This window comes from Gilbertella persicaria, assembly GCF_025201335.1.
Source record: "Gilbertella persicaria strain CBS 190.32 chromosome Unknown B0P05scaffold_78, whole genome shotgun sequence".
Taxonomy (NCBI): Eukaryota; Fungi; Mucoromycota; class Mucoromycetes; order Mucorales; family Choanephoraceae; genus Gilbertella; species Gilbertella persicaria.
Window position 1 is genome coordinate 61942 of NW_026252039.1, and position 24768 is coordinate 86709.

At 37.2% G+C, this 24768-nt stretch overlaps 11 protein-coding genes across 11 annotated transcripts; 4 read left to right on the forward strand and 7 right to left on the reverse strand.

The window, feature by feature from the left end:
* The first annotated feature begins 1169 nt into the window (after positions 1-1169).
* Positions 1170-4776, forward strand: B0P05DRAFT_565104 (Fusaric acid resistance protein-like-domain-containing protein). Its single transcript, XM_051580917.1, has 5 exons — positions 1170-1652; positions 1696-2240; positions 2291-2468; positions 2513-3414; positions 3465-4776. The coding sequence occupies exons 1-5, from the start codon at positions 1201-1203 to the stop codon at positions 4766-4768; spliced, it is 3381 nt and encodes a 1126-aa protein (XP_051429419.1). The 5' UTR covers positions 1170-1200; the 3' UTR covers positions 4769-4776.
* Positions 4777-4883: 107 nt separating this feature from the next.
* On the reverse strand, positions 4884-5945 carry B0P05DRAFT_592446 (uncharacterized protein; the record flags this gene model as incomplete). The annotated part of the gene is made up of 3 exons (XM_051582993.1): positions 4884-5045; positions 5090-5364; positions 5408-5945. The coding sequence occupies 3 exons, from the start codon at positions 5943-5945 to the stop codon at positions 4884-4886; spliced, it is 975 nt and encodes a 324-aa protein (XP_051429420.1).
* Positions 5946-6021: 76 nt separating this feature from the next.
* B0P05DRAFT_481200 (soluble NSF attachment protein) lies at positions 6022-7368 on the reverse strand (the record flags this gene model as incomplete). Its single annotated transcript, XM_051575165.1, has 9 exons — positions 6022-6134; positions 6192-6358; positions 6430-6588; positions 6632-6769; positions 6819-6857; positions 6901-7023; positions 7072-7156; positions 7211-7269; positions 7313-7368. The coding sequence occupies 9 exons, from the start codon at positions 7366-7368 to the stop codon at positions 6022-6024; spliced, it is 939 nt and encodes a 312-aa protein (XP_051429421.1).
* Positions 7369-7396: 28 nt separating this feature from the next.
* B0P05DRAFT_565119 (uncharacterized protein) lies at positions 7397-8407 on the reverse strand. The gene is made up of 7 exons (XM_051580918.1): positions 8385-8407; positions 8309-8338; positions 8210-8259; positions 7839-8166; positions 7671-7792; positions 7589-7628; positions 7397-7543 (listed from the first exon to the last, which is right to left on the reverse strand). The coding sequence occupies exons 4-7, from the start codon at positions 8027-8029 to the stop codon at positions 7444-7446; spliced, it is 453 nt and encodes a 150-aa protein (XP_051429422.1). The 5' UTR covers positions 8030-8166; positions 8210-8259; positions 8309-8338; positions 8385-8407; the 3' UTR covers positions 7397-7443.
* Positions 8408-8481: 74 nt separating this feature from the next.
* B0P05DRAFT_519608 (uncharacterized protein) lies at positions 8482-9078 on the forward strand (the record flags this gene model as incomplete). Its single annotated transcript, XM_051575743.1, has 1 exon — positions 8482-9078. Exon 1 carries the CDS (start codon positions 8494-8496, stop codon positions 9076-9078), a length of 585 nt encoding a protein of 194 aa, XP_051429423.1. The 5' UTR covers positions 8482-8493.
* Positions 9050-11129, reverse strand: B0P05DRAFT_600950 (Nsp1-like C-terminal region-domain-containing protein). The gene is made up of 6 exons (XM_051583243.1): positions 11067-11129; positions 10956-11021; positions 9994-10899; positions 9679-9944; positions 9292-9612; positions 9050-9244 (listed from the first exon to the last, which is right to left on the reverse strand). The coding sequence occupies exons 1-6, from the start codon at positions 11068-11070 to the stop codon at positions 9095-9097; spliced, it is 1713 nt and encodes a 570-aa protein (XP_051429424.1). The 5' UTR covers positions 11071-11129; the 3' UTR covers positions 9050-9094.
* A 2776-nt stretch (positions 11130-13905) lies between these two features.
* B0P05DRAFT_592451 (uncharacterized protein) lies at positions 13906-14598 on the forward strand (the record flags this gene model as incomplete). The annotated part of the gene is made up of 3 exons (XM_051582994.1): positions 13906-13948; positions 13995-14499; positions 14547-14598. The coding sequence occupies 3 exons, from the start codon at positions 13906-13908 to the stop codon at positions 14596-14598; spliced, it is 600 nt and encodes a 199-aa protein (XP_051429425.1).
* Positions 14599-15623: 1025 nt separating this feature from the next.
* B0P05DRAFT_565133 (WD40-repeat-containing domain protein) lies at positions 15624-17299 on the reverse strand. Its single transcript, XM_051580919.1, has 6 exons — positions 16852-17299; positions 16719-16805; positions 16571-16663; positions 16078-16523; positions 15788-16034; positions 15624-15745 (listed from the first exon to the last, which is right to left on the reverse strand). The coding sequence occupies exons 1-6, from the start codon at positions 16927-16929 to the stop codon at positions 15653-15655; spliced, it is 1044 nt and encodes a 347-aa protein (XP_051429426.1). The 5' UTR covers positions 16930-17299; the 3' UTR covers positions 15624-15652.
* A 907-nt stretch (positions 17300-18206) lies between these two features.
* On the reverse strand, positions 18207-18993 carry B0P05DRAFT_565136 (uncharacterized protein). The gene has a single exon (XM_051580920.1). It carries the CDS (start codon positions 18743-18745, stop codon positions 18281-18283), a length of 465 nt encoding a protein of 154 aa, XP_051429427.1. The 5' UTR covers positions 18746-18993; the 3' UTR covers positions 18207-18280.
* A 1210-nt stretch (positions 18994-20203) lies between these two features.
* On the reverse strand, positions 20204-20828 carry B0P05DRAFT_592454 (uncharacterized protein; the record flags this gene model as incomplete). Its single annotated transcript, XM_051582995.1, has 2 exons — positions 20204-20413; positions 20463-20828. The coding sequence occupies 2 exons, from the start codon at positions 20826-20828 to the stop codon at positions 20204-20206; spliced, it is 576 nt and encodes a 191-aa protein (XP_051429428.1).
* A 945-nt stretch (positions 20829-21773) lies between these two features.
* On the forward strand, positions 21774-22668 carry B0P05DRAFT_345648 (uncharacterized protein). The gene has a single exon (XM_051573592.1). The coding sequence runs from the start codon at positions 21852-21854 to the stop codon at positions 22503-22505; it is 654 nt and encodes a 217-aa protein (XP_051429429.1). The 5' UTR covers positions 21774-21851; the 3' UTR covers positions 22506-22668.
* The last annotated feature ends 2100 nt before the right edge of the window (positions 22669-24768 follow it).

The following is a 24768-nucleotide window of genomic DNA, read 5'->3' on the forward strand; positions in this document are numbered from 1 at the left end:
TAAAGGAAAGCCTATCTTTGAACTCAAGCAAGTATTGTTTTTGATTAGCCGTGAGTATATGTACTTGTGCGGTATCGATTAACATAGATGATGACTACTGCTCTCATTTTAGCCTGTATGGAAATTGTAAAGAGACTTAAACATGAACTTCGCCATAAGCGTATGGCGATTGCATGCTTCACTGTTGGAATAATGAAACAGGCTTTTTTTGGGTTCTTTAGCAACAAGCCCGAGAGAATGGATTTTTCAATCATTTCCTCTTTAACATCTATTAATAATACTATCATGTTATTTTAAAAAGTATTACGCAATTAGTCATCCCTTTTTATTCCTTAGTAATTTCTAGTAGTGACAATTTTGGTTTTTAGGAGAGTTTCCTTTTCTCTTTTTTTTTTTTTTTTTTTTTTTTTTTTTTTTTTTTTTTTTTTTTTTTTTTTTTTTTTTTTTGCTTGTATGAGCAAAAAGCATTTGATGTGTACTTAACTTGCTAAAATTCATATCTGTCGGCGCGTATAACAGCAGTTATGTATTTTAAGTAATATGAGTATTATACATACGCTGAATGATACTGCAGTCAGCTTACACTAACAGCATGGAGAAAGAATCGCTTCTCATGCTAAAGCACAGTATACAGAGCAGGGCCGCCCATTGCAGGCTCTTAGGTCCTGGTAGTCGGATGATATATATGCCCCCACTTTCAGCATGGCCCTCGCATCCAAGGCCTATTGATTGCAACAAGAATAAACGAAAGTGAAGGAAAATAAACAAGTACGTGTTCAAGATTCAAAGTAACTCCTTAAGCCACTTGTAAATCATTGTGATTTATTTTCATCTGGTCAGAAGGGAGGTGACAAGTTGTACTAAAAAGGAAATCAAGGGGGATGACATTTGATAATATTCAAATTGATTAAATAAAGTGTCAACTGATTATACCTGAGTGATCAAATGGCTTTTTTTTTTTGGTTGTAATACCATTCAGTCTCAAATCAAAGTAAAACGATAATAAGCAAACCAAGTGAGAAAAGACAAAGACACTCAAGAGGTAAAGTATAAGCAAAAAGGAAAGAAAGGTTTCTATTCATGGCTATGATTCATGTACCTTATTTTAAAGCATCATTTGGTTTTGTCTTTAAAATCAAAACTTGCCCCTTAAGAAGTATCTTTTTTTTTCTCTTTCTTTTTCTTTGTCTTTTATTCAACATGTCTTCTTTAACTCACTTGGACAGTCAAGATGAGTCAACTTTGAGATCAACAAAGGCAAAACCTTCTGGTATTTCAGTTTTGTTCAATAGCGAACCAAGACCATTAAACGCATACGTTGTGACATCAACACAGTTTAGTGATGTAGGGTCTTCTTATCGTTCTTCAGCTTATTTTACTGCATCAATGCCAAACAGCATAGCAGAAGAAGATAATTGGTCAAGATGGAACCCAAACATTGATACAGATATTGTACCACCATCACCATCTCAATTAAGTGCTAAAAGCGAACCTCACTATCTTTCAAGGACAGTCTCTTCAACAAACTATTTTGATAATGCAAGCACATATGAAGTTATTTTAGACGATGGCTCAAGACAAAAACGCACTATCTCACTGTCTACGATTCCTCAACTTAACAGCACATCTTTTGTAGATACATGGATACAAAGGTAAATTGAACATGGTATTGGCAGCACTTTGACATTTATTTAGTTCAGACGAGACGAGCAGCCTTCTAAAAGATAAAAGAAACAATTCATTTGATGAGTCATCTTCTTCTGACATGGATGACAATGAAGAAAGCATGAAATCAAAGAGAAAAACAAAACAACAGCATTCTAAAAGTTACAGACAAAGATGGACCAAGTTTCAAAGCCAATACTTGACACTGTCCCATAAACAAAAAATGGTGTTGAAATGTAGTTTTGCATATACCATTGGCTCTTTGTTTACATTTGTTCCTTGGTTCCATTCATTTTGCGGTACGCATGTGGCAAGTCATTTGGCTGCCACTGTCACTGTCTTTTTTAATCCGGCAAAGACAGTAGGTGGCATGATTGAAGCTGCAGGTTTTGGCTGGTTATATACAAGTGCTGCACTCGCATTGAGCTTGGCAAGTATGTATACCACCAATTACTTTATTGATCATGACAAACTCATCACGGCCTATGCTTTTTCTCTCGGTATTTGGCTTGCAGGAAGTACTTTTCTTATTTCTTACTTGAAGTCAAAGATAAATACGCCAAGCGTGCTGACAGGTAGTGTTCCATCCTAAACGATGTTGTTCGTTTCATTTACAATTCTTTAGCTTCTGGCCTCGCTTTTATCATCCTGTTTACAGTGATTGTTCGACAAGGTTCAGGAGATGAAACTGAACTTACCAAAGATATCATTACTGAAACATTTTCAATTGTAGCCATTGGCACAGCCATCTCAGTTGCAGTGTGTATTTTTATTTGGCCCATGACTGCGTCCCAAAAACTAAAGTAGATTCAAGACACATTGACATTGGACTGACTTTACTTGTTAGATCAACTATCGATTCAAGTCTTTCATCTACCCGAGTCTTACTTAAACTCTTGACAAAGACGTTCTTGTTAGATACTGATCTTCCGGAATTTACAGCCAATTCCACTTTAGAAAATGCTTTCAAGACCCATAAAGCAAGTTTTACTACACTCAAGTCAGCCCTCAAAGAGGCAAACCTTGAATTTTACAACCTTGAAATGAAGCACCATGCTCAAGGATATCAACATATTGTAGAGAGTCTAGAACGGTTGGCACAACATGTAGGAGGACTTAAAAGTAGCTGTGGTTTACAAGTAGAAGTGATGCATCAGTTCCTTCATCCTAAACAATACGGTTCAATCATAGATCAACAACCAAACTTTGAACGACATGCAAAAGAAGCCCTGAATGTCAAGGCAGGACCTCAGAGAAAAAGAATGGAATCCGAACTCAAAAGAGAAAGAATAAGTGACGAAAGAGGTGCACTTGTACAGTTTATTGGTTCCGTTAGATCACCTATGAAATCGCTTGCTTACACTTGTAAGCAAACCATCATCCATTTACAAGCACGTTTTATGCAAAAAACAACACAGTCAACACCTTCCTTTCAAATGATGCGACAAAATCTGGCTAGTGCTGTTGACTTATTTGAGACTTCGCAACATCAAGCTCTGATCTGGTTCTACAAGAGAAAGCTCAAGACGAACGATATAGATCAGATACAATCCTTGTTTTTAGCACAACATGAATTTCCAGTGGATGATGTTTATCTCGTTTACTTTTTTGTATTTTGTCTCTTGGAATTCGCAAAAGAGTTGATGACGCTTGTAGAAAGTGTACAGTATGTATTTGAAGATATGGAGGAATTAGACCGTAGCCAAAGTGTGTTTGCATGGACACGCTATCTGTGGACTAGAAAATTAGGCAAGTAGCAAGAAAATCTTAACTTTATTGACAAAGACAACCTGCTTTAGATTATTATAGTCAAAGTGAAAAAATGATGGCTCAAAACATGCATAGTTTTGTACCTAACAATTCAAACACATTCAACACACTGCATACACCATCGCCCAAGACAAACATCAGAAGATTTCTTCTCAGTCTTTGGGGCTTTTTTTCTCAATTCAGAAGCCATCATGTCAAATTTGCGTTCAAGTCGATGTTGACAGCAGAACTGATATCTGTCCTGGCTTTCATTCCTCTCACACGACCCTATTTCACCAATCTCAAGATGGAATGGACACTTGTCACTGTGATGGCTGTCATGACGCCCACGGTAGGAGGAACTAATTTAGGTGCTATCCTTCGTATCTTGGCCACTATCATTGCTTGCTTCTTGGCAGCCGTTATTTATACGCTCTTTGAGCATAATACATTTATGCTCTGGTTATGGACTTGGTTGGTTTCAATCCCCAGCTTCTGGATGATTCTGAATCATAAGCATGGTCGATTTGGTTTGTTCTCGTTGCTTGCTTACAATCTGATTGTGTTGTACAAATTCAACCATCGAGACGATGCTAGTTTTGATGTCTTTGAACTCACTTGGACTCGATGCCTTGCTGTATCTTTGGGTGTCTTGATTGGTTTGTTTGTTACTGCTTATGTATGGCCTTACGAGGCTCGTACTCAAGTAAGAAAAGGGCTTTCGGATTTACTGTTACGACTCTCTTGGCTTTATAAGCAACTTGTATCCGTTTATTCAGAAGACAATGTGTATGAAGCCACCTCGACCAATGCTCTCTCTATCTTGATAGAGCCCAACAGAGCAAGAGCCAGTGTCCTTCAGAAGATTGAACTTGGTATCCAAGTCGAACTTCTTAACCTCCAAACACTACTGGTTCATGCACCTAATGAACCTCGCCTGAAAGGACCCTTCCCAGTCAAGACATATAGTGCCATGCTTACATGCTGTCAAAACATTCTCGACAAACTATTGGCGATGCGAATCGTCATCTTGAAAGACGTATGGGCTATTCATGTTCGACGTAATTTCCTTACACCTGCAGCGAACGAATTCATGGAAATGGCAGGTAATGTGTTTCTTTATTTCTACCTGCTTGCTTCAGCACTTCAACTCAAGACACCTTTACCACCTTATTTACCACCTGCTGAAAAAGCACGACAGCAACTGATGAAGAAACTACAACATATTCCTAGTCATTTAGAAGAGCATATGCGAACCTGGCCAGAAGAGAAACAAGATGAACCTTATATGATTTATTATGCTTATGTTGTCTTGATGGAGAATATTATTCGTGAACTTGAATTGGTAAAGTAATTTGAACTCAATCCGTGTTGACTGATATGATTAGCTTGGAGGACACATGAAGGATTTATTTGGGTCTCTTGTGCCTGATGAACAATGGGCAAGATGCTTTAGCTAACATCATTTATTACACATCTTTAAATAACTCATACACCTCCATATCACTCACATCACCACTGCTGTTTGATCCTACTTCATCTTCATCCTGGCGTTGATTGATTTCTGCCTTCTTTTTGGATCGCATACTGACTGTATGCTTTGATTTATGATGATTTAATTTAGGTGGAATCTAAAATTTAATTTATGAGTGTGCCTTTAGTTTGATCTACACACACTTGCCTTGAAATAATACTGAGTATCCTTCATTGTGCATTTCCTTGCACTTCTACCAATGTCTGAATATCGCTTCCTTCGTTCTTGATTCTGATCCACATCTGCTTTGTAATAATACAAGTCTTCTTTAGGTGATCCATCTGCCGTTTTACCCAGTCGTTTAATGCATCCAATCAAGGGTGAATGGATCAATGTGTTGATGATGTCTATCCTAGCATGTCCTTCTATTCTGTTTGCAATATCACTGCATGTCATGGTAGATTTGCGTGTATAAACTATAGACAGTCTATAAGGATACAGCTGGTGTGTATTGTTTACCTAATGTCTGTATGATTTGATCTTCTAGTGTACGTTTTTTCACTTTTGTTGTTGTCTTGACAAGCAGGTTAGACTCATGGCATACGGCTGTCTCTATCTCGTTCGACAGACAATGCCCTTTCTTTTGCACTCTTTTTTCCATTGTTTGCTTTATCACCATGGTTTCTTCTTTAGGTGCCTTAAATATCAGCCTTGTGCCTACTATTTCAATCATCGTTCCTTCCATCACAGGCACATGTTCCCCTTCAATAAAAATAATATGATCTATCAAGGCACCATTAGGCGATAAAATAGTCAATTCATAGCCATTAAAATTGGGTTTATGCTCAATAACAACATGTTCCCTAGAAACCCGTTTGTTCGACTTGCCAATCTGGACAGTCGCGTCGTGACCTCTTCCTATGGTTGTCTTGGACGTCTTTGAGCCCATAAATACAACAGGAATAGCATCAGGAGAACTTTGATGGTATTTTATGGCTAATGAAGGATTGGATAAAAATTGACAAGTTTGTACTTGAAATCTTTTGTCTGTAGTCATCATAGTGCAAACAAATAATAGAAAAAAAAGAAATGATCACTTTATTTCTCATGCAACAAGCAGTTTTATATTCCGATTATCGCAGTCCTTCTTCATCTTCATCACTGTAATAGTCTTTTGTCTTGAGTTCGTTGCTCAAGTCATGACTGTAGAGTTCAGCTCTTGCTTGAGCATGAGGCATGTTGTATACTTGTTGATTGTCTGTCATGTTTTTATTGGTGTGGCTGTAATGATCTCGTCGAGGACTAGTAGTGGAAGACAATACTTCACCAGGCACAGTCAACAATCGAGCCAATTTGACTACTTCATTATCCAAGAATGACATATGTTGTAAGCGAACTGTCTTTTCCAACAACTCTTGATCTCTTTCTTCATAAGCCTTTAGTAAATCTTCAGCAATCTCTGCTTCTTCACTCTGTGCAAATCCAGCATCATTTCTATTGTGTGTATAAGCACATAACATGGTGTGTATGTCTCTACTTACCCGCACATCGAACTGAATTGTTTGCCTGCTTCAACATCATCACCAATAGCAAATATTAACACAAGAATACTAAGATTGGCTTTGTAGAGATGGGATCGACTGGTAAATTTTTGAAGTACAACAGATTGGCGCTTCAACATGTCAATGGCCTTGTCGTATCTTGACACAACATCAATGATCGAGATGACATAGACTAACTTACTTTTTGTTTCGAATCAGTAAAGAAATAGCCTTTTTAAAGATCTCTACTGCAAATCTTCCTCTGTCTTCTTGTTCATAAATAGCACAAGCTTTACTGTACATGTCATAGGATGCATTGACATCTACATTTTCAAGTGCTCTAATGCATTGAGTCAACTCTCTTGTTTTTTTTTTTTTTTTTCGTTTACCTTCCAGCCTTTTCTAGTTGTTCAGCAGCACGGTCAATGCTACCTAGAGGAGAGCTTAGATACAATGCCTTGTGAGTACAACTTACCTTGTGTCATAAAATAATTACTGGCACGTTGATAGAGTTCAGCAGCACGTTGAGGTTGATTCAAGTTTTGTGCCAAGATAAAGGCAGCATTTTCAAGTGCTTTACCAGCCAAATGAATACTGGAGCATAGTCAGCTATCAATGAGAGACATATCAAGCTACACTTACGCGTCTGCTTTAGAAAGAGCGTCTGAAGCTTTGATATAAGCCTGGACTGCTTGGTCATTGGACTTTGCAATCTTAAAGTTAGTAGCTATATTCAACATGTCAGTGTACAGTAGCTTATCTCATGTATTCTTGCCTGCACGTTCATAATAACTAGCAGCAAGATCCCAGTCTGGTTTTCTAAATAAGCCTTTAGAAGCACTAAAGTGTATTAATATCTCGGGCTATAAAAGAGTGTGCATACGCTTTATCGCCTTGCTGCATATTCTTTACACCATCTCGAATCTGTTCTGCGTCCATATGAAGAATACTTAAAAAAAAAAAAGGTAAAAAAAAGAAAAAAAGAGAGAAAGAGAGCTTTATCTGATATTGAATTCAATGGTGTTGACAAGGTTTGCTTAATAAGTCATAATCAAACTTTTTTGCTCTATACAGTGGTAAACAGGTACTTGGAGAAATTGGATCGAGTTCAAATCTAACCAAGATTGATCAATGAAAAGATAATAGGTGTTAGTCTTACCCTAGTTTGTCTGTATAAAAGCGAAAAGCACCTTGATTTGCTATGTGTCTTTCTTAGTTACATAAATATCACAGCATTATACCTTTAAATACAGTAAGCATCACTTTATCCATCTTCCAATGACACCCAATTTGATAGAGTAGGTTCATGAGATAGTCACCTAATCCTTGGTTTTGAGCATGGGGTTCTATCTGAATCTCATAACTTATGAAACGTATGAGAGACCTTAGGAAGAGAATGGTCAACATACCAATAAGCAGTATTATCCATCTTATAGTCGTCCAAGGTTTCTTCTCTAGTCATCTGAAAAGACAAGAACCCTTTTTTGTCTGTTGGATCTGTACTTGACCTTGCTATTAAATAACGTGTTTGAGGTTCAAGCATCTCATGTCTTTTTCCTAGCTCATTCCAACCAGTATAAGACTCATCATACCTAGACATCTAAATAAACCATGGCGTGATGGTGAAGTGCTTACATGGTATACATGTTTGATTTGACGAGATGAAACGCCCATTTGAAAAGATCATGAGGTAAATCACTCACATGATAATAGTCAATGATGAGATCAAAGTCTGGACTAAACATCTGTCAGCCTAGTAACAAACTTTTTTTTTCGGTACCTTTTTCTGTAACTGATAGGCAAATCAAGAAATCCCACAAGACATTTCTCCTAGAATACAATGAGTTTTTGCTTTATAAAGAAGCCCCTTTATTTTTACCTTGTTTACTTGGTCCACAAGATCATCTGTCTATGCAAGTTTTAAAATGACAGGAATTTATATTACTTTTTTGTACCTCATGAAATGGCATGTTTTAAGTGGTCAAGAAAAGAAAAAAAGAAAAGAAAAAAAAAATAGAGCACCTTATTTATTTCGCTTTTTTTTTTTTCTTTCTTTCTCATCTCATGACAAGTGTCTATATTCAACCTGAAGTAAGTGTCTCTAGTGACGGAGACAAGATACTGTGTAAAGAACACGGTTTAGAAAAGTGCAGCAAGTGTGAAGTCGATTGGATAGAGCATAACAGTTTAGCCTCTACTTTGAAACACGTCAAAGACTTGCCACCTCCCAATGCACCTAACCCAACACGTAACGCCCAAGTCACTCGACTCAAGGAAGAAGGCAACAAGTACTTTAAACAAAACAATTTCCCTGAAGCTATTCGCTTTTATACGATGGCTGTTGATCTGTCTTGGTCACGTCCTCTTTGGGAACCTTTGGCTTTTCAATACGTGCGAGAAGAATTAGCACCTGTCTTGAGTAATCGATCTGCTGCTTATTTATCCCTAAAGAATTATGTGGAGGCTTATGTTGATGCTGAAATGGTGACACGTTTAAAACGCGAATGGAGCAAGGGTTGGTTTAGAAAAGGAAAAGCCTTGGTTGGCCTTGCAAGAATTGAAGAAGCAGCTGAAGCCTTTCAGACTGGTTTAAGATTTGATCATGAGAGTGAAGAACTCAAGAAAGCTTTATCTGAAATTGGTCGTTAAACAAAATAAAATAAAATTATCTACGTAAAGAAGGTTCTTGTTCTCTGGCAACATCTTCATGCAACTTTGTAACTTCTTGAATCTTGCTTTGTAACTTCATGGAATGAGTATCAATCCATTGCAAAGAAGACAAGTGAGCATTAAGGATTTGAACAATTTGGCCAACCTATCATGATATGTCAGTAAATCAATAAATAGACACAGAAAACTTACAGCATCATCTTCATCCGTAGTGATTTGTTTAGAATTACCCATCTTGTTGATCTCTTCAACCATGATATTCAAGTTTCTGTTGACATCATCTAATTGACTATTGAGACTTTCAGCCAAACCATAAGCCTTTTCTCTTTGCACATCAGCAGGTTGCATAGGTTGTTGCAAGTTATTCTCGTCAAAGATCTCCTTGATTTGCTTTTCATAGTTATCAAGGATAGAGTTCAATTCTTCTTGTTGTGCATTGATATAAGACAAGTTTTGGTCAATTTCGCGTTGGGTCACTTCAACCTTGCTCACATTTTCATACAAGGCAGAAATCTATATGCATTAGCGCTTAGGGTTTATTCAGCAAGTCATTATTATTTTTTTTTTTTTTTTTTTTACCTTGTTGCCGTTTTCAATGAGTTGTTGATCCCATTCAGCGACTTGGTTTGCTTGTTTATGGAAGTCCTTGGTTTGCTTTTCTAATTCTTTGGTCCATAAATTAAGTATATCTTCCATAGATTTGTTTTTTAATGCAGATGGTGTAGGGACAGAAACAGGCTTGGCAGTCGTAGGCTGTGTCGTCAAGTTGGAACTGCTACCAAGTGTAGTGCTGGCTGGTGTAGAAGGTGTGGTTGTAGTTGGAGTAGTAGTTGAAGTTGTAGTAGCTACATAGAGATGAACATAAGCACGCATCAACACACATATATCACATACCTGTTGATTTTTGTCCAAATCCACCAAAGGAAAGTGTAGAAGCAGCAGCAGGTGCTGAAGTAGCAGGTGTAGACGTGGCAGTAGATGTACCGAATGAAAGTGTAGGCTTAGAAGTGGTTGTAGCACCGAACCCACCAAGACTAGGCGCTGTTGTTGTAGTAGAAGCAGGTGTACCAAATCCAGTCGTAGCGCCTGTGGCAGCAGTAGCTGTGCTGGCAGGTGTACCAAAACCGCCAAAAGAAGATGTTGTTGTTGTTGCTGTAGGCGTTGTAGGCGTTGTACCAAATCCACCAAAGCTAGGTGTAGCAGGTTTAGCAGCAGCAGCACCAAATCCACCTGTCGTGGTTGTAGCAGGTGTAGAAGTAGCAGGTGTTCCAAAACCACTGAATCCACTAGCAGCAGGTGCAGCAGCAGTGGAAGTGGTGGCAGTAGAGGCAGCAGGAGTACCAAAACCACCGAATCCAGTCGTAGCAGGAGCTGCAGAGGTAGCAGAAGTACCGAAACCGCCAAATCCTGTAGTGGGAGCTGTTGAAGTAGCAGCAGGTGTTGTACCGAATCCACCAAATCCACTACCAGCAGCAGGAGTAGAGGTAGCAGCGGGTGTTGTACCAAATCCACCAAATCCACCGCCACCAGCAGCAGGCGTGGAAGTAGCAGGTGCACCGAATCCACCAAATCCAGTTGATGCAGCAGGGGTAGAGGTAGCAGCGGGTGTTGCACCAAATCCACCAAATCCACCAAATCCACCGCCACCAGCAGCAGGCGTGGAAGTAGCAGGTGCACCGAATCCACCAAATCCAGTTGATGCAGCAGGCGTTGTAGAAGCGTTAGAAGCTCCAAAACCTCCAAAACCTCCTGTAGCGGCAGGCGTTGTGCTTGAAGCACCAAATCCAGGTGTGGTGGAAGCTAAAAACAAATAGAAATTGTTATTTACATGTTACTTTTATCGCGTCAACACGTACTGGAAGAAGTGCCGAAGCTAAATCCAGTTGCTGGTTTGTTTGTGTTTGTGTTTCCGAAACCGAAAGCTATGATACAGAGTTAATATGGACTACTCTATGCGAAATACATACACATTATCAAAATATTTCAAGTGAAGAACGAAAGAAAATATTTTATTATCACACAAGAGAAAGAAACGCGTTTTTTTTTTTACAATGAGGTGCAGAAATTTGTGACGTCGATATTGAATATTTAAACTCAGAAAACCTTTTTGGCTGCATCTATTGCTTGTATGACATGTCAATGGCTATATAGACGCACACTGTCGCTACTAATGAGTGTTTAAATAGGTCTCAACATACTCTGTGTGGATACGACAGAGAAGAAATACTTGCTAATTGCATGCCACAAACATAAAAACTGGTCAAAGACGTATCCTGATTATGCATTGTCTATTCATCTTTAGTCGCGGATACAAATAGGCTTGAAATGCTTGAATCCTATTTATATAATGACTTATTCACTCAGTCCTGTTGCTTTACTGTAGTCCTTCATCACCAGTATGAGTTAATCGGAGTATAATTTACATGCCAAACCATAATGATGCTGTTACTAGTCTTTTTGTTATTTTTCTTATTTCTATCAACTCGATCAAAATGAGATTTCATTTCGTAGGTGTAGAGAAAAAGAACCAAAGGGCAGCTTGTACGCAAGGCGAAAAGACAATCGGTGTTTAAAACGCCAAACGCTCATTTTGCATAATATTCATCATTTGACCTTTGCAAAACTATTCTTTTTAACCCCAGAGTGTCCATTATTATAGTAGATCTTACCTAGAAATACTCTGCACATCAGATAATGTATAGAGAAGTACCTACTTGCTAGTCAATACCTATTGAAAAGGGTCTCTTTTGTACTAATTACAGTGTACAATGAACTTTGAATATAGATTTAAAAGCAATGCTCAAATGAACTGGCCTTTTTTTTTTATCTTAGTAAATTCGCTTTCTTTTTCTTAGAAGTACTCAGACATTGCCTTATCTGGTTTCAGTTGGATCAGACCTACATTGGGTCATTCCGAAAAATTCTTCATCTTTACGAACCTCCCTGAACCTCCCATAGGTCAAAAAAAATGAACTTCATCTGACAGCCAAACCAATGGTACCATTTGATTGCTAGACTCCAAAGAACATGTTTCGAATAAAAAGAGAAGCCGTTTGGTAGTCTGGTTGTCGAGTAATGGTACTTTAAAGAATGGTGCGTTCAAGCTGTGTTTTGAGCGTTTTTGCTCTAAGTACCATATAGAATTTGCAATTAATGGATCTCTCTGAAGCATCTTATATTGTCTTGAGTACTAAGAAGTATGGAGATATAGAAAGAAATAGGCATTCTTATAATACGAATGTGGACTAAATGAATGTAGAACATACCAGATGGCAGTTTGCGATATAAAAAGTACAACAGCTTTGCTGCTAAAATATTGAGTGAATACGCAAAAATGTTTACAGGGTTTTCTGTCCATATCTCATTATTTTTATAGCACAACTGTTAAGCAAACACACTTGCGAGAAACTAAAGCTTTTGACACACATTTTGAGTATCTAAGCTTGTCAATCGCTCTATTTCTCGTCTTGTAGCATCAAAAAGAGGCTCAAGGGGTTGTCAAACAGATAATTTTCATGAGTAAGTACCCATTGGTTTTGAGATGAAAATGACTATTTTATAAGTTGCTTTTTTTGTCCAAATCAACATCAAAGATACCCTGTATGTTAGTAAACACTATTTGTGAGTACTTTGAGTACTTGTTCGAGTATAAATAGGCTTTGTGCTTCCTCTACGGGGCTGATAAATTCTGTCTATTTGCCTGTTTTTTATGAGCCCATACTCAATATTGGTTAAATCAACTACGTTTTGTGCGAGAGCCATTACATATATAAATATATCATTTTTCAATTTTGTGCTGAAAAGAGCTAGAACTGAATTATGCTTTTTTTCCTTTATTATTTCTCTAATGAAATACTTACAGCCCCTCTGAATACTATATATTTATGAGTGGAGGGAGGTGTTGCCCTTTTTTTCTATAGGGTTTATTATTTGGTTAATATCAATTATGGAAAATATCACTCCTGAGTTTGCATTGTAAGTATATACTGATCAGAGCCATGAAATTTAAAGCAAGAAAGCATGTGATCTCTAAACTATTGCTGTGGGAGAACATTTATTCCTTGATATATATATATCAATTCGAGTAAGAAAGTGTGTATTACTATAGAAAAAAGCTAATATGATAGGAACAAAGGTGAGCACATAGCCTGTCGCAACAAGCAAAGATGAACCCTGTTGGCTCGACGAGCAATAGAAAATTGTAAGCATGTCTTATAGTACGTGGGTTTAAAGGTTTGATTTATTTAGCGAATTTTAAATCTATTCTCCTCATGAAATGTAATGTAAGATCAAATGGCTGAAAGTTACTAACAAACTTTACAAACTAGTCTCGTCCATTTTTTTATTGATGTTATGCACACGAATGCCATGATAATAGCCTACTTGAAATTGATCATATTATGACAAATGGTATGAATTGACTTTGAAGGCCTTAGAAACAACAGTTTAATTTAATAAATAAAAGATAGATATATGCACATACAGTCTGCCAGAAATGTATTAATAGTAGTCTATAATAATTAGTGTATATGTACGTCATAGTCTTATTGTTAAATCAAGAGATCAGCATTTTGTAACACAAATAAAAAAAAAGCTCATAAAAGTCAGTTTTAATTGGTAACTTTGAATGCACGAAAAAAGTTTACAAGTTTAATTGTCAGGGTCGAGAAAATTTACTTTTCTTTTCTTTCTTTGATGTAATATGATGATTAATGCCATTATCTTCATACAGTCCATGTAATATCTTAATGCGTTAGTCAACACAAAATTCCAATGACTAATGATCTCTTTAGACTATTGTTTTCAATGCCTGAATCGTTTTTTACTGCTTTTATAAACTACCATTTTGGTACGCTACGAGCAAACATTACACCCTTTGACTAATTTATCTCTAGACTATTTTGTGAATGAATTCATCATACCCTTTTATTTCAAACCAACACGAATAGCACCTAAACACTCTATATCACCACTACCACCACCATTACTGATCAAAGATAAAGAAGAGATAACAAGTCTAATTGATCATATCTGTTCAAGTCCAGTACAGACTGATTGTTGCAAGAAGAAAAAAAGGCATTATTCGATATCCATTTCAGACAGCATTGAATTTTGTCACCCCTTTGATAATTTACCTCAACTTTCACCAAGTCTATCGACGTGTTCACAAAGTACAGTATGGAGCTCTTCGTCTACAGATACTAAGAAATCAAGAGTGGAAGAAATCATTGACTGGTTCGAAGCAGGTAGTTATCATCGGCCCGAGCGTCGCTATAGCGTAGACTCTTATCAGCCTAAACGATATCTGATTCCACAACGCAAGTTTGAATACCAACCTACTGTTCATGAATGGAAGAAAAGAGAAGCTGGTACTTTTCCTCTTTCTGCATCTCAATCAACGTAAGCATTTTTTGTACATGATTTGACCTAACATCATTGTTGTTTAGACCAACCAGACGAACAATGTTTTCTATTCCTGAAAAACCAAAAGCAGTGTAGATTTAATTATTGATTTTATTAATTGGAAGGGCAGCTCAACCCTCCTATATCTGATGAAGGGACATGGAGAATAAAAGGCCATAGAAGACCCGAAACACGGATAATTGCCTATTGTGTACTTTTAGTTTATACATATATATATATATATATATATATATACTAAATAGCTTGCCTGTATTGTCATGTTCAATGCTGGGGGATTTGTAGGCATTTGTGGTCCACATGCATTATAGAGATTTCTGAATGTTGTGTCATTTATATCCAATGGAGTATAGGCAACTTGAAATACCATAGGAAGAATTGTAGTTTGATATGGCATTAGTTTCAATGATTCTGTACTAGACCACGCAAAAGGTTGAAGTGTATCGCGGTCTTTAAGGATAACTTGAATCTCTTGAATACGTGTAGGCACATAGTTCATATGGTTGTCTAATGTAACATTAAATTGCCAGGCAGCTTTAAGCCATGGTTGATGTTGTGGTCCCCAGTTAACAGGGTCTCCAATGCGTTCTGCTGTTTCATTCTGAATGATCAATCGAGGTATGCGTGGCCAAGAAAAATAAGCAATAACGACAAGGATGACAAATAAGACAATGATAAAGCAAGCCCATAATTTCTTTTTGCTTGTCTGCTTCTTCTTTGGTAAGACAATATGAGATATAGGTCCTGTATCATACAACTCAGTAGGTTCATTGAGTTGTTCTGCCAAGTCTACTTGTACACTGGATGTAATAGTGTGTGCATCATCATCTTCTACATAAAGAGCAGCTCTTGACTGAATAAAATCAGGGGCATGATTTGTGTACGGTAAATAAGAATGAGTTCTCCCAGGCTCAGGTTGAAACCGTGATTTGCCTGTTTAGCGTATTACTAAAGTGTACTAAACAACTTAAAAAGGATTGAGTACCTATCTAGTTCACCTTTTGTAGAACACCTATTACGGTATGGATCCTGAACAGAACAAAGCGAGTTTGAATGCATATAAAGAAAGAAAGAAAAGGCAAAATCAGACTACTCCTAACTGCTTAAATAACAATAATAAGGGGTATTTTATTTATTTTTTAGCACGAGGCTTGATTTCTTCATCTTTAACAGCGTGAAGCATAATCTTGTTGATTTGACCTTCTGTACTATAGAATTGATGACCCTAATAATACGTTAAGATCTTTTTTTTTTTTTGAGGGCTTACCTTTGTCCAATCATAACTGACTGCATAAGCAAAGATATTACCAGTACGATTAAAAGCAGTACAAGGAATAGTTGTGCCTGCCTTTGGCAATGTATGTAACCGTTGCTTCGAGTCCTTGTCCCAATAGCTCACTGTGCCATCAGCACCTGAAGTTGAGAAGGTGCCATAGATAGGATGGAATGAGATATCATTAACTGCATACACATTTTTTGTTTCATCTCGATGACATTTGAAAGAGAAGGATTTACTATACAATGTAAGCCATAACTCAGCTATATGAGTGCACTTACGCTGCGTCTTGTTCATCAATATACTGTATACCAAGACGTCCTTCAATAGATCCAATCGCATAACCTTTACCATCAATAAAACATGATACTGTACGTGTTTGCCATTTTAATGGGGAAACACTTTGTTTAAAGATGGTTGTAGGATTACTCAAGTCAAAAACAAGTACCTGGCGATCAGCTGTAGCAGCCACTAATAAGTTACCTCGCGTATCCATTGCATAACATCGCTCGTTCAATTGCACAGTGCCCACAGGTTGTGGCGATCTGAAGTCCCAATATTTCAATGTCTTATCCCAACTGCCTGTCGCTAAAACGTTTTGTCCATCAAGGAACTTTGCTGCTTTGACAGGTTCATCATGAGCACCTATTTGGGTGCTCTGTCCTGTATTCAAATCATACATGCGAATTGCTTTATCTGTGCCACCCGATACGACATGGCTACCATCCTAATAACAAACAAGTTTATACAAGTGATCATCAAACGATTATTTACTTTTGCCCAATCGACGCAAAGGACGGGTCCTTCATGATTGTAAGAAGCTTTGGGCACTGTATTTCCTGTAGGCTCGACTTGATATATTCTCACCTAAGAAAAACAAGTATCAATAAGCGCGACAATCTTGTCGATCGAGTCAACTTACTCCACCATCCCAGGAAGAAACAGCTAAGATATCCGCTTGTGGTGAGAAAGCAAGATCAGAGATACTATCAGAAGGAGGTGAAGTAACCTATTTGTTATTAGCAAATACAAGCGATGGATCGTGTATTGGTTACCTCAAAATCAAGAGTTGACATTCTAAATAAAAACAAAAAATCGAAAAAAAAAAGAAAATAAGAATTTTTGACAAGCATTCAAATGGTAGTTGACATCTCTTGTAACAATAGGAATCTGATCTTGACTCAAGATTGCTTTGTTCTATTCATTTTCAAGATGGCCAAGAGTTCATTGTAACATAAAGAACTTACATTAATGGATAAAATGTTGAAAATGACAAATTTATCTAGGCTACTGATTCTTCTTCCAATGAATATAAATACACTGAATTTGTTTATGTGGATGAATAGCTTACAATCCCAGTATTTAACAAAATTGAAGAGCTTTGGTGAGTATAATTGATAGAGATTTAAGGCGAAAAGTACATGCAGTTTCCGAGTATAACTCTTGTATGAAAGCGTAATTGTATCTTACAACAATGAATACCTATATTTCAAGGATCCCTCAACGCAATATATATATAACTCTGTCAAGTTACTTGTGGTCTTTATTTGCTTGCTCAAATACGAATGCACTTTACCGTATAAAAGTAGTGACATTCGAAAGGATTCATTCAATTTTTTATTTTTATTTTCCAGTCTTTAAAGGTAACAGAGTCAGTTTCTATTTTATTCAATGCAGAAAGAACATGAGGTTTAAAGTACTGGCCAATTGGATTCATATCGCACTCATCATCATCTTGATTTCATCTTCTTTTGAAAACTACATGGTTTGAAACTCATAGAGACGTTGAGCTCTGTATATTCAGCAAGTTCAACTGATACTGCTAAAGCGAGTCTAATACGTCAACATGCTGGAACTACAATAGCCCTATCGGTTTAAAAGACTGACAAAGGCCCATTAGGATCATTTTGCGACTTATATTTGGTTACAAGCAGTAGCATTTTGCATTCTTTCCTTGTTGTACATGATTTTATGACAATCCGAGTATACTTCATGATTTATGGCAAATATAGCTGAGAACGGGCTGTAATCTTATTTGTATTAGGTCAAGGTGCTTATTGCTCCCAAAATTTTCATTCATGATTAATGGAGCTCATAAGAACTCAAGACAGAAACTCTTCTTTTCAAGAAAACTGCATGCTCTGAAACTCATTGAGCATGTTCGGAATGCTCTGGAAAAGCTCGTAAAAAACAGAAGTTCTAATATTCACAAAACTGAAAACCATAAGTTGATATTCTACCAAGAGTAGAAGAACTTTGGGAAAGAACATGTAGTGCGCTTGATTACAGGCATGAAACCTACTATTGATGCGAAAGATGATCACAACAAGTACTAATTCTTCCTTTTTTTTTTTTACTCTACACGGTTTATCCATTATGCATTCGTGCTTTGAATAATTGCTCTTGGGATGTATGGAACAAGTTTTTTTTTTTTTTTTTTTTGATTTCTCGGTTATCATTGCTACGATTGCTGTCCATGGAAAGTTAAAGAGCGCCGGCAGAAGAGCAAATGGAGATGCTGGTGTTGTCAACATGCGAATTTCTATACAATTTGGCATAAAGCTTCTTGATGTTGCTAGTCATGGTAGATGAAAGATACTCAGTATAGGGAATAGAGTTGCAACGAGTAATGGTAATCTTTTTGATGAGATAATCGATAAAACGACTGAATGCAGTCTTACCATAACAGTCAAATTTTCTCTTCAGCTGTTGGATTTGCTCATTGTATGCGTTGAGTGATTCATTCTGCTTCATTCCGACTTTTGTAGGCTTAGAGACAACAAGTTTTGTAGACACATCGTATTTGCCTGATGCAAGATAATCTTGTAACCAACGCTTTTGTTTTAATGAGAGGCAACTTGTGATAAGTTGAAACCAAAGTTGCTCTATAGGCAGTTGATACAGTACGTCTTCAAAGCGGAGGAAGCAGGTATTTAAATCTATAAACATAGGAGCAGAGTTGTTGTGATAGTTTGAGATTGAAAAGTAGAATATTTTGAGGCTGTACAGATAATGTTATTCAAATTACAATTTGAGAAATTATATGATGATTGATATCTTGTATGTAGGTGATTTATTATGACTACAATAGCAGTTAATAGCAAGTAGAAAAGTATACTTAGAATAATACCACCGTTTATTAGATGGTAAAGTGCAAGATGCTTATAATAAAATGATTTATATTCGAAGATATTCAATAACAACTAATGGTCATAAGTTCAATCGACACATTTCCTCAGATAATATAACTATGTCGTATTTATTCACATTAGTGATATAACATTCACAGTTCTTTACGATATATAATTCTTTGATTATATAAACGTGGTAGTGTCTGAGAATTAACAATGCTATCTTAGAATTAAACAAACTACTTAAGCAATATATATATATATATATACATGATATTATTTAGTCTATGAGCTACTATTATGAATAAAAGGAATGTAATACGTTTGATATTTATTTATCTATTTCTGAAATAAAATTTGACAACTTCTCACAGGTATTTCGAGTATTCTTAGGTAACACAGATTTTTTTTTTGACATCTCATGGTTCATGATTCTAAATTATACTACAGCAAACTACCAAGATAATAGTTGAGATACATTCCAGTAAACAAAAACTACTCTATATGTGTTGTGAGATGAAGAGAGAATAGATATTAAATAAGAGAAAAGGTAAGAACACAGAGAAAGTCCGTTAGAACTTGTATAGGTTTTTATTTCTCCTAGAAAAATGTTATCTTTCAATTGCTATAAAATGTCGAGGTATTTATACTTTTTCTTCTCGGTCAAAGTATTGTTTTGGGTTAGCTTCTTGACTACGGATTGATTTGTTAGATCAGGAGCAATTAAGAGAAATGCCTTTAGAGGAAGTTGTCAGCTCAGCCAATAGTACATGATCTGACCTGAACTTGAATAAACTATTACATATTTGTCAAATGCCAATGCCAATGTATTTGTCAGCTCTAACTGTCACTTTATAAGGGCCATTAATAATAACAGAGTCACTAGGTTCATAATCTCTGACTATGAGGATGATGTAGTACTTCTAGTTGAATGAATGAATGCCAGTGACTATAGATCCATTGCAATTGCCATAGATGTGATCTGGTCTTTTGCCATGATCATCATTTATTGATCTATGCATATAAATTCATATATGTTCACAACACAAGGCATCTTCTTCTTCCTTCTTCGATTTCTTTGCATACCGCGACATCTGGTACTGCAAGTACTGCACATCTTTTTCTTCTTCATCATCATTATCATCATCGTCATCATCGTCATCATCGTCATCATCGTCATCATCTTCCACTTCTTCTTCTTCTTTTTCTTCTTTTTCTTCTTTTTCTTATTTTTCTTATTTTTCTTATTTTTCTTATTTTTTTTTTCTTATTTTTCTTATTTTTCTTCTTGCTCCAGCTCCCATTGTGTCTTCAAGTCAATGAACATGACTAGAATTTCATGCTCGAATTGCTTCTTCTTTGTGGCAGGAGTGAGCGCTTTTCTTATTTTTTTGAAGTTTTTGGCTTCAAGGCAGAATCCTTCAACAGCAACTGGCACTTCCAAGATAAAGGAAAGCAGCAAGTATTGACTTTCTCTTAGCATCTTCTTGTTCCTCACCAGCTCAACAACACGTCTTCTTTCTTTGTTGAAAAACTTTTATCAAGTCTTCATCACCAACAGACCAGCGACCAAAGACACCTTCTTCTTTACCATAATCTTGGCATAAGACCATGTTTTTTCTGTTGTTGGTTGTTGTTGCTGTCATAGCAATGCTTGCTTGCTGCTTGATATGCTTTTTCCAGGCTGTCTTAGCATCACCCTTCTTAGCTTCTATGCCTCTTGAATTGGCGTACTTGAAAAAGGCACTTGCAAGCTTGCTATATTCTTCATCTTGATCTTTGCCAATGTTAGCTTTTATGTGCTGACTGTGCCTTCCAAAAAAATCAGCGAGCAATGGTATATCATCCTTTTCTTCGCACAGATCGAAAAAAATCTTGAAGATACGTGAGTAAGTTGTCATATTATGGGGCTGAGATTCGAGAATTGAATGTGTGTGATATAATCACTAATAAAATGGTCAAATCAATAAGTCGATTAGAACCAAAACGGCCAAAAGAAGTCTTCTTTATTAAAGGTTATATTTTGTATTGTATTTATACTGTTTGTATGATAATTGATTATCCTTAATTTGGGACTGAGTGTGTATACACTAGCTAATCGGTTGAGTGGATTAAGGTACACAAGAACTGGGTACATGATCAGGGCACAGACCTCGTCTACCATTGGTATTGATGCAGATGTCAATTTGTGATTATGTGATGGTCTGATCTTTAACATGTTTAAACTAAGATAGAAGACATCCATCGAAGCTGCGGATAAAACTGTGATTGAAAGATATATTTATACATGATATTAATACTTGCTCTTTTAAGGCATAACTAGTGTAAGAAGGGATGAATAATGCTGTGTATACAACAATGTGAGAAAGAAAGATGATATTAATGTAAAACACCAAAGTCCTATTCTTTACTTTTTCACATAGTACAAATGTACAATTTTATTATAAATACTCCCTATTTTTCTGAAATAAAGGAGGTCATTCAGTGAGCATTATAAGCTGTGTAACAAATAAAAGCATAGCATTCACTATCTCAGTGGATGGTAACAGACTTAATAATTTTATTTTTTATCTTTGGGCTTCCTTCCCGAAACATACTTGTGTTAACATCTTATTTTCCTTTCATTTTTATTTTCGAATTCATATTTGAACACTATCTTTGATCTACAAAGAACATTATCTTTATATTATAAGGAACATTATCAAGCGTAGTTATAAGTCCTCTTTGAACATTATCTTTATTTTATAAGGAGCATTCAAGTGACGAATGAAATTCTTCTAGAGTTGAATGAGACACTCGAATACAAAATAAGTCATATGATTGCTTAATCTTTCTTTTTTATTGGTCAGCGAGAATAATATAATAATTTTTTTGATATAACACATAATAATTGATCTTCTTTTTCGCTGGTCAGTACCATACAAATGAGTTCCGAACAAATTGAACAACTTCTCGCCAATCAACAGGCACAAATCAATCGCCTTGAACAACTACTCCTCATTAACAACAATGCTCAACCTTCAGCAGAGCCCCCTATTCAACAACTACAACAACAGCAAATGGAGGAAGAACAGCTTGTCTCTCAACTTCACTCCTTGAACATTCGTCCTGATTACACTTGGCAACCTTTGCCCTTTTTATCTGAAGTAATGAACTTCAACCAATCTTTGTTCACTACGAACCCGTTAACCGATGACAAACGTAAAGCGATCATCGAACAGTATCCGGGTATGAAGGATATGGATTATCAACCTCCTGATACCGTACCTCTCGCAGCTCGTAACATGAAGCAACATCTCACGAAGCAGGATCGTTCTTTAAAACGGTTACAGTACCTTGCTTCTGCCACATTCAGACCTTTGGGTGTATTGGCCTTGGAAATTAGTACCGACAATACTAATCCTAACGTTCAACGTTACTTACGTATGCTTCACGACTGTCGTTCTTTACTTTTAAACTTAACCTCTGAAATGACGGAAATGCGAAAGACTATTGCTTTCCAAGCTATTAACCCTCGTTTCTCTTCTACTAGCCAGTCGTCACAACATAATTACATTATGCCTGTTGACGATTTTTAGGCGGCTTTGGCGCAACAAACCACCAACTTGCAAAACGTGCAGAAAGCTTCTCGATTTGGCCAACGACCTCAATTTAGCACCAATCAAAATCATTCTTCCCACACTACTCAACCTCAACAGTTTTTTCGGACCGGTCCGTCCTCTCAGCAGGGCGATTACAACAACCACAACAACAACAAGTTCAACAAACCCACTTACAACAAATTCAACAAATCCGAGGTCACCAACACCGAAAGAAGGAACACCAATCCTTTTCGCCAACAACAACAACAGTAGATTCATCGTCGCCTCTAGTAGGCGGCCGGCTCAGCCGGTTCTTTTCACAATGGACAACTCTTTCCATATCAAACTTACTTCTCAAAACAATTCAATCCGGCTTTATAATTCAATTCCACACTCCACCTCCTCTCACCAACAACCCGCAACCCATGATTCCATACAACCTCGACCAAAAACAACTACTACAACAAGAAATACAATCTCTATTGCAGAAAGGAACAATAGAGGTCGTGTCTCAGCAACAACAACTAGCAACACCGGGGTTCTACAGTCCACTCTTTGTGATCCCCAAAAGAACGGTGGTCACCGCCCGGTCTTCAACCTCAAAAAACCCAACTCATATGTTACGGCACCTCACTTCAAAATGGAAACTCTCCAGGAAGTGACACGCACCATAAGACCCAACAACTGGATGACTTCCATCGACTTTTCCGATGCATTTCTCCACATACCTGTCCACCCTTCTTCTCGTCGTTTCCTTCGTTTTCGTTGGAACCACACCACCTATCAATTCAAGACCAGACCCTTTGGCTTATCCCTAGTACCTTGGCTCTTCACAAAACTTACCAAACCAATTCTCGAATGGGCTTGTCAACAGAATATTCGTCTGAGTGCTTACCTCGACGATTGGATCTTGGTTGCAGACACTTTCCAACAAGCCCAGCAACAGACCCAGTGTGTACTCCACAAATTGCAACAACTAGGTTGGATTGTCAACGAGAAGAAATCGACCCTACTTCCAACTCAACAGCTCGATCATCTCGGCTTCTCCTTGAATACCACCAACATGACAGCTCGGTTGCCGGGAAACAAGATTCTAAACCTTCGGAAAAGCATACAACAACTTCTGAAAGACCCCATCCAATCGGCACGGACGATTCACAGTCTCACCATGAGGATCCAATCGGCGACGTTTGCTCTCCTGCCTGCCCGACTGTACACACTGTGATGTTTGGGTTGTGAATGAAGATATAATAGAAGATTGAAAGAAAACAAAGAAATACAGTGAGACTGTTCAGTACTTCTTTATTACAAAAATAAATTGATTATTCTAAAATATATCTTTTCCAGGTTGTCTTTTATACTACCTGATTTATTGACTAATTGTGATTACTGATTATTGATTACTTAACGCCTTGACAGCGTGTGCCTGGGAATTGATTATATAAATTCTCCTTTAATTCTCCTTGTTACCTAAAAGGTACAATTATGGTTTCCTTATTTGTAAATATCCATATTATCCCAGTTACCGTTATTTACTGTCATTATACAGTGCTTACTTTATATTTATAATGTATAGTGCTATGAGTGATTATTCATTTATATGATGAAAGATTATTTATTATATTTTGTATTGAAAGTGCTCAGATCACCACACACACAACATCTATTGCGAATGAAGAACCGATCGGTACGATCCCTAGCCGACTGGGACAAGAAACAACCACTTCCAGTAGCATGTATCAAGGAGCTCCGTTGGTGGTAATGGAATTTACAACTATGGAATGGGAAGAGCATCCTCCCACAGACGCCTCAACAAACGATCTATGTGGACGCCAGCAACACGGGCTGGGGTTGCAGCCTGAATCTACCGAACCAACCATCTCTCACTGCACATGGACACTGGACACACCAAGAAGCTCGAATGTCAATCAACTGGAGAGAGTTGAAAGCGGCTTTTCTTGCATTACGCTCCTTCTCCCGACTTCACAGCATGAGAATCCTGATTCGTACGGACAACACTACGTCTATGGCCTACATGAACAAACAGGGCGGGACGAGATCACTACCACTTATGGAATTAGCAACCAAACTGTGGAAATGGTGTTTGAAAAGAGGAATAACAATTCAATCCACACATGTACAAGGAATTGCCAACACAATTGCGGATTTCGAGTCGAGACGGCCTTACCAAAAGAACAATTGGATGCTTCGACGACCGATATTTCATCAAATTCAGCAACATTGGGGACAAAACGACGTA

Bases quoted from the DNA above. Each gene is read 5' to 3' on its own strand.
- B0P05DRAFT_565133 (XM_051580919.1), bottom strand. From the start codon at position 16,929: ATGCTTGTCAAAAATTCTTATTTTCTTTTTTTTTTCGATTTTTTGTTT. The intron at 16,664-16,718 runs GTAAGTTGACTC...TGTTTTTCTTAG, and splicing joins TTTCTTCCTGGGATGGTGGA to GTGAGAATATATCAAGTCGA. The intron at 15,746-15,787 runs GTAAGCCCTCAA...ACGTATTATTAG, and splicing joins TCAGTTATGATTGGACAAAG to GGTCATCAATTCTATAGTAC.
- B0P05DRAFT_345648 (XM_051573592.1), top strand. From the start codon at position 21,852: ATGAGTTCCGAACAAATTGAACAACTTCTCGCCAATCAACAGGCACAA.
- B0P05DRAFT_600950 (XM_051583243.1), bottom strand. The intron at 9,613-9,678 runs GTAAAAAAAAAA...TAATGCATATAG, and splicing joins TCATTGAAAACGGCAACAAG to ATTTCTGCCTTGTATGAAAA. The intron at 9,245-9,291 runs GTAAGTTTTCTG...ATATCATGATAG, and splicing joins CTACGGATGAAGATGATGCT to GTTGGCCAAATTGTTCAAAT.
- B0P05DRAFT_565104 (XM_051580917.1), top strand. From the start codon at position 1,201: ATGTCTTCTTTAACTCACTTGGACAGTCAAGATGAGTCAACTTTGAGA. The intron at 1,653-1,695 runs GTAAATTGAACA...ACATTTATTTAG, and splicing joins GTAGATACATGGATACAAAG to TTCAGACGAGACGAGCAGCC. The intron at 2,469-2,512 runs GTAGATTCAAGA...TTTACTTGTTAG, and splicing joins ACTGCGTCCCAAAAACTAAA to ATCAACTATCGATTCAAGTC.
- B0P05DRAFT_565136 (XM_051580920.1), bottom strand. From the start codon at position 18,745: ATGTTTATAGATTTAAATACCTGCTTCCTCCGCTTTGAAGACGTACTG.
- B0P05DRAFT_565119 (XM_051580918.1), bottom strand. From the start codon at position 8,029: ATGTCTAGGTATGATGAGTCTTATACTGGTTGGAATGAGCTAGGAAAA. The intron at 7,793-7,838 runs GTATGTTGACCA...ACGTTTCATAAG, and splicing joins ATGGATAATACTGCTTATTG to TTATGAGATTCAGATAGAAC. The intron at 7,629-7,670 runs GTATAATGCTGT...AAAGACACATAG, and splicing joins GATGCTTACTGTATTTAAAG to CAAATCAAGGTGCTTTTCGC.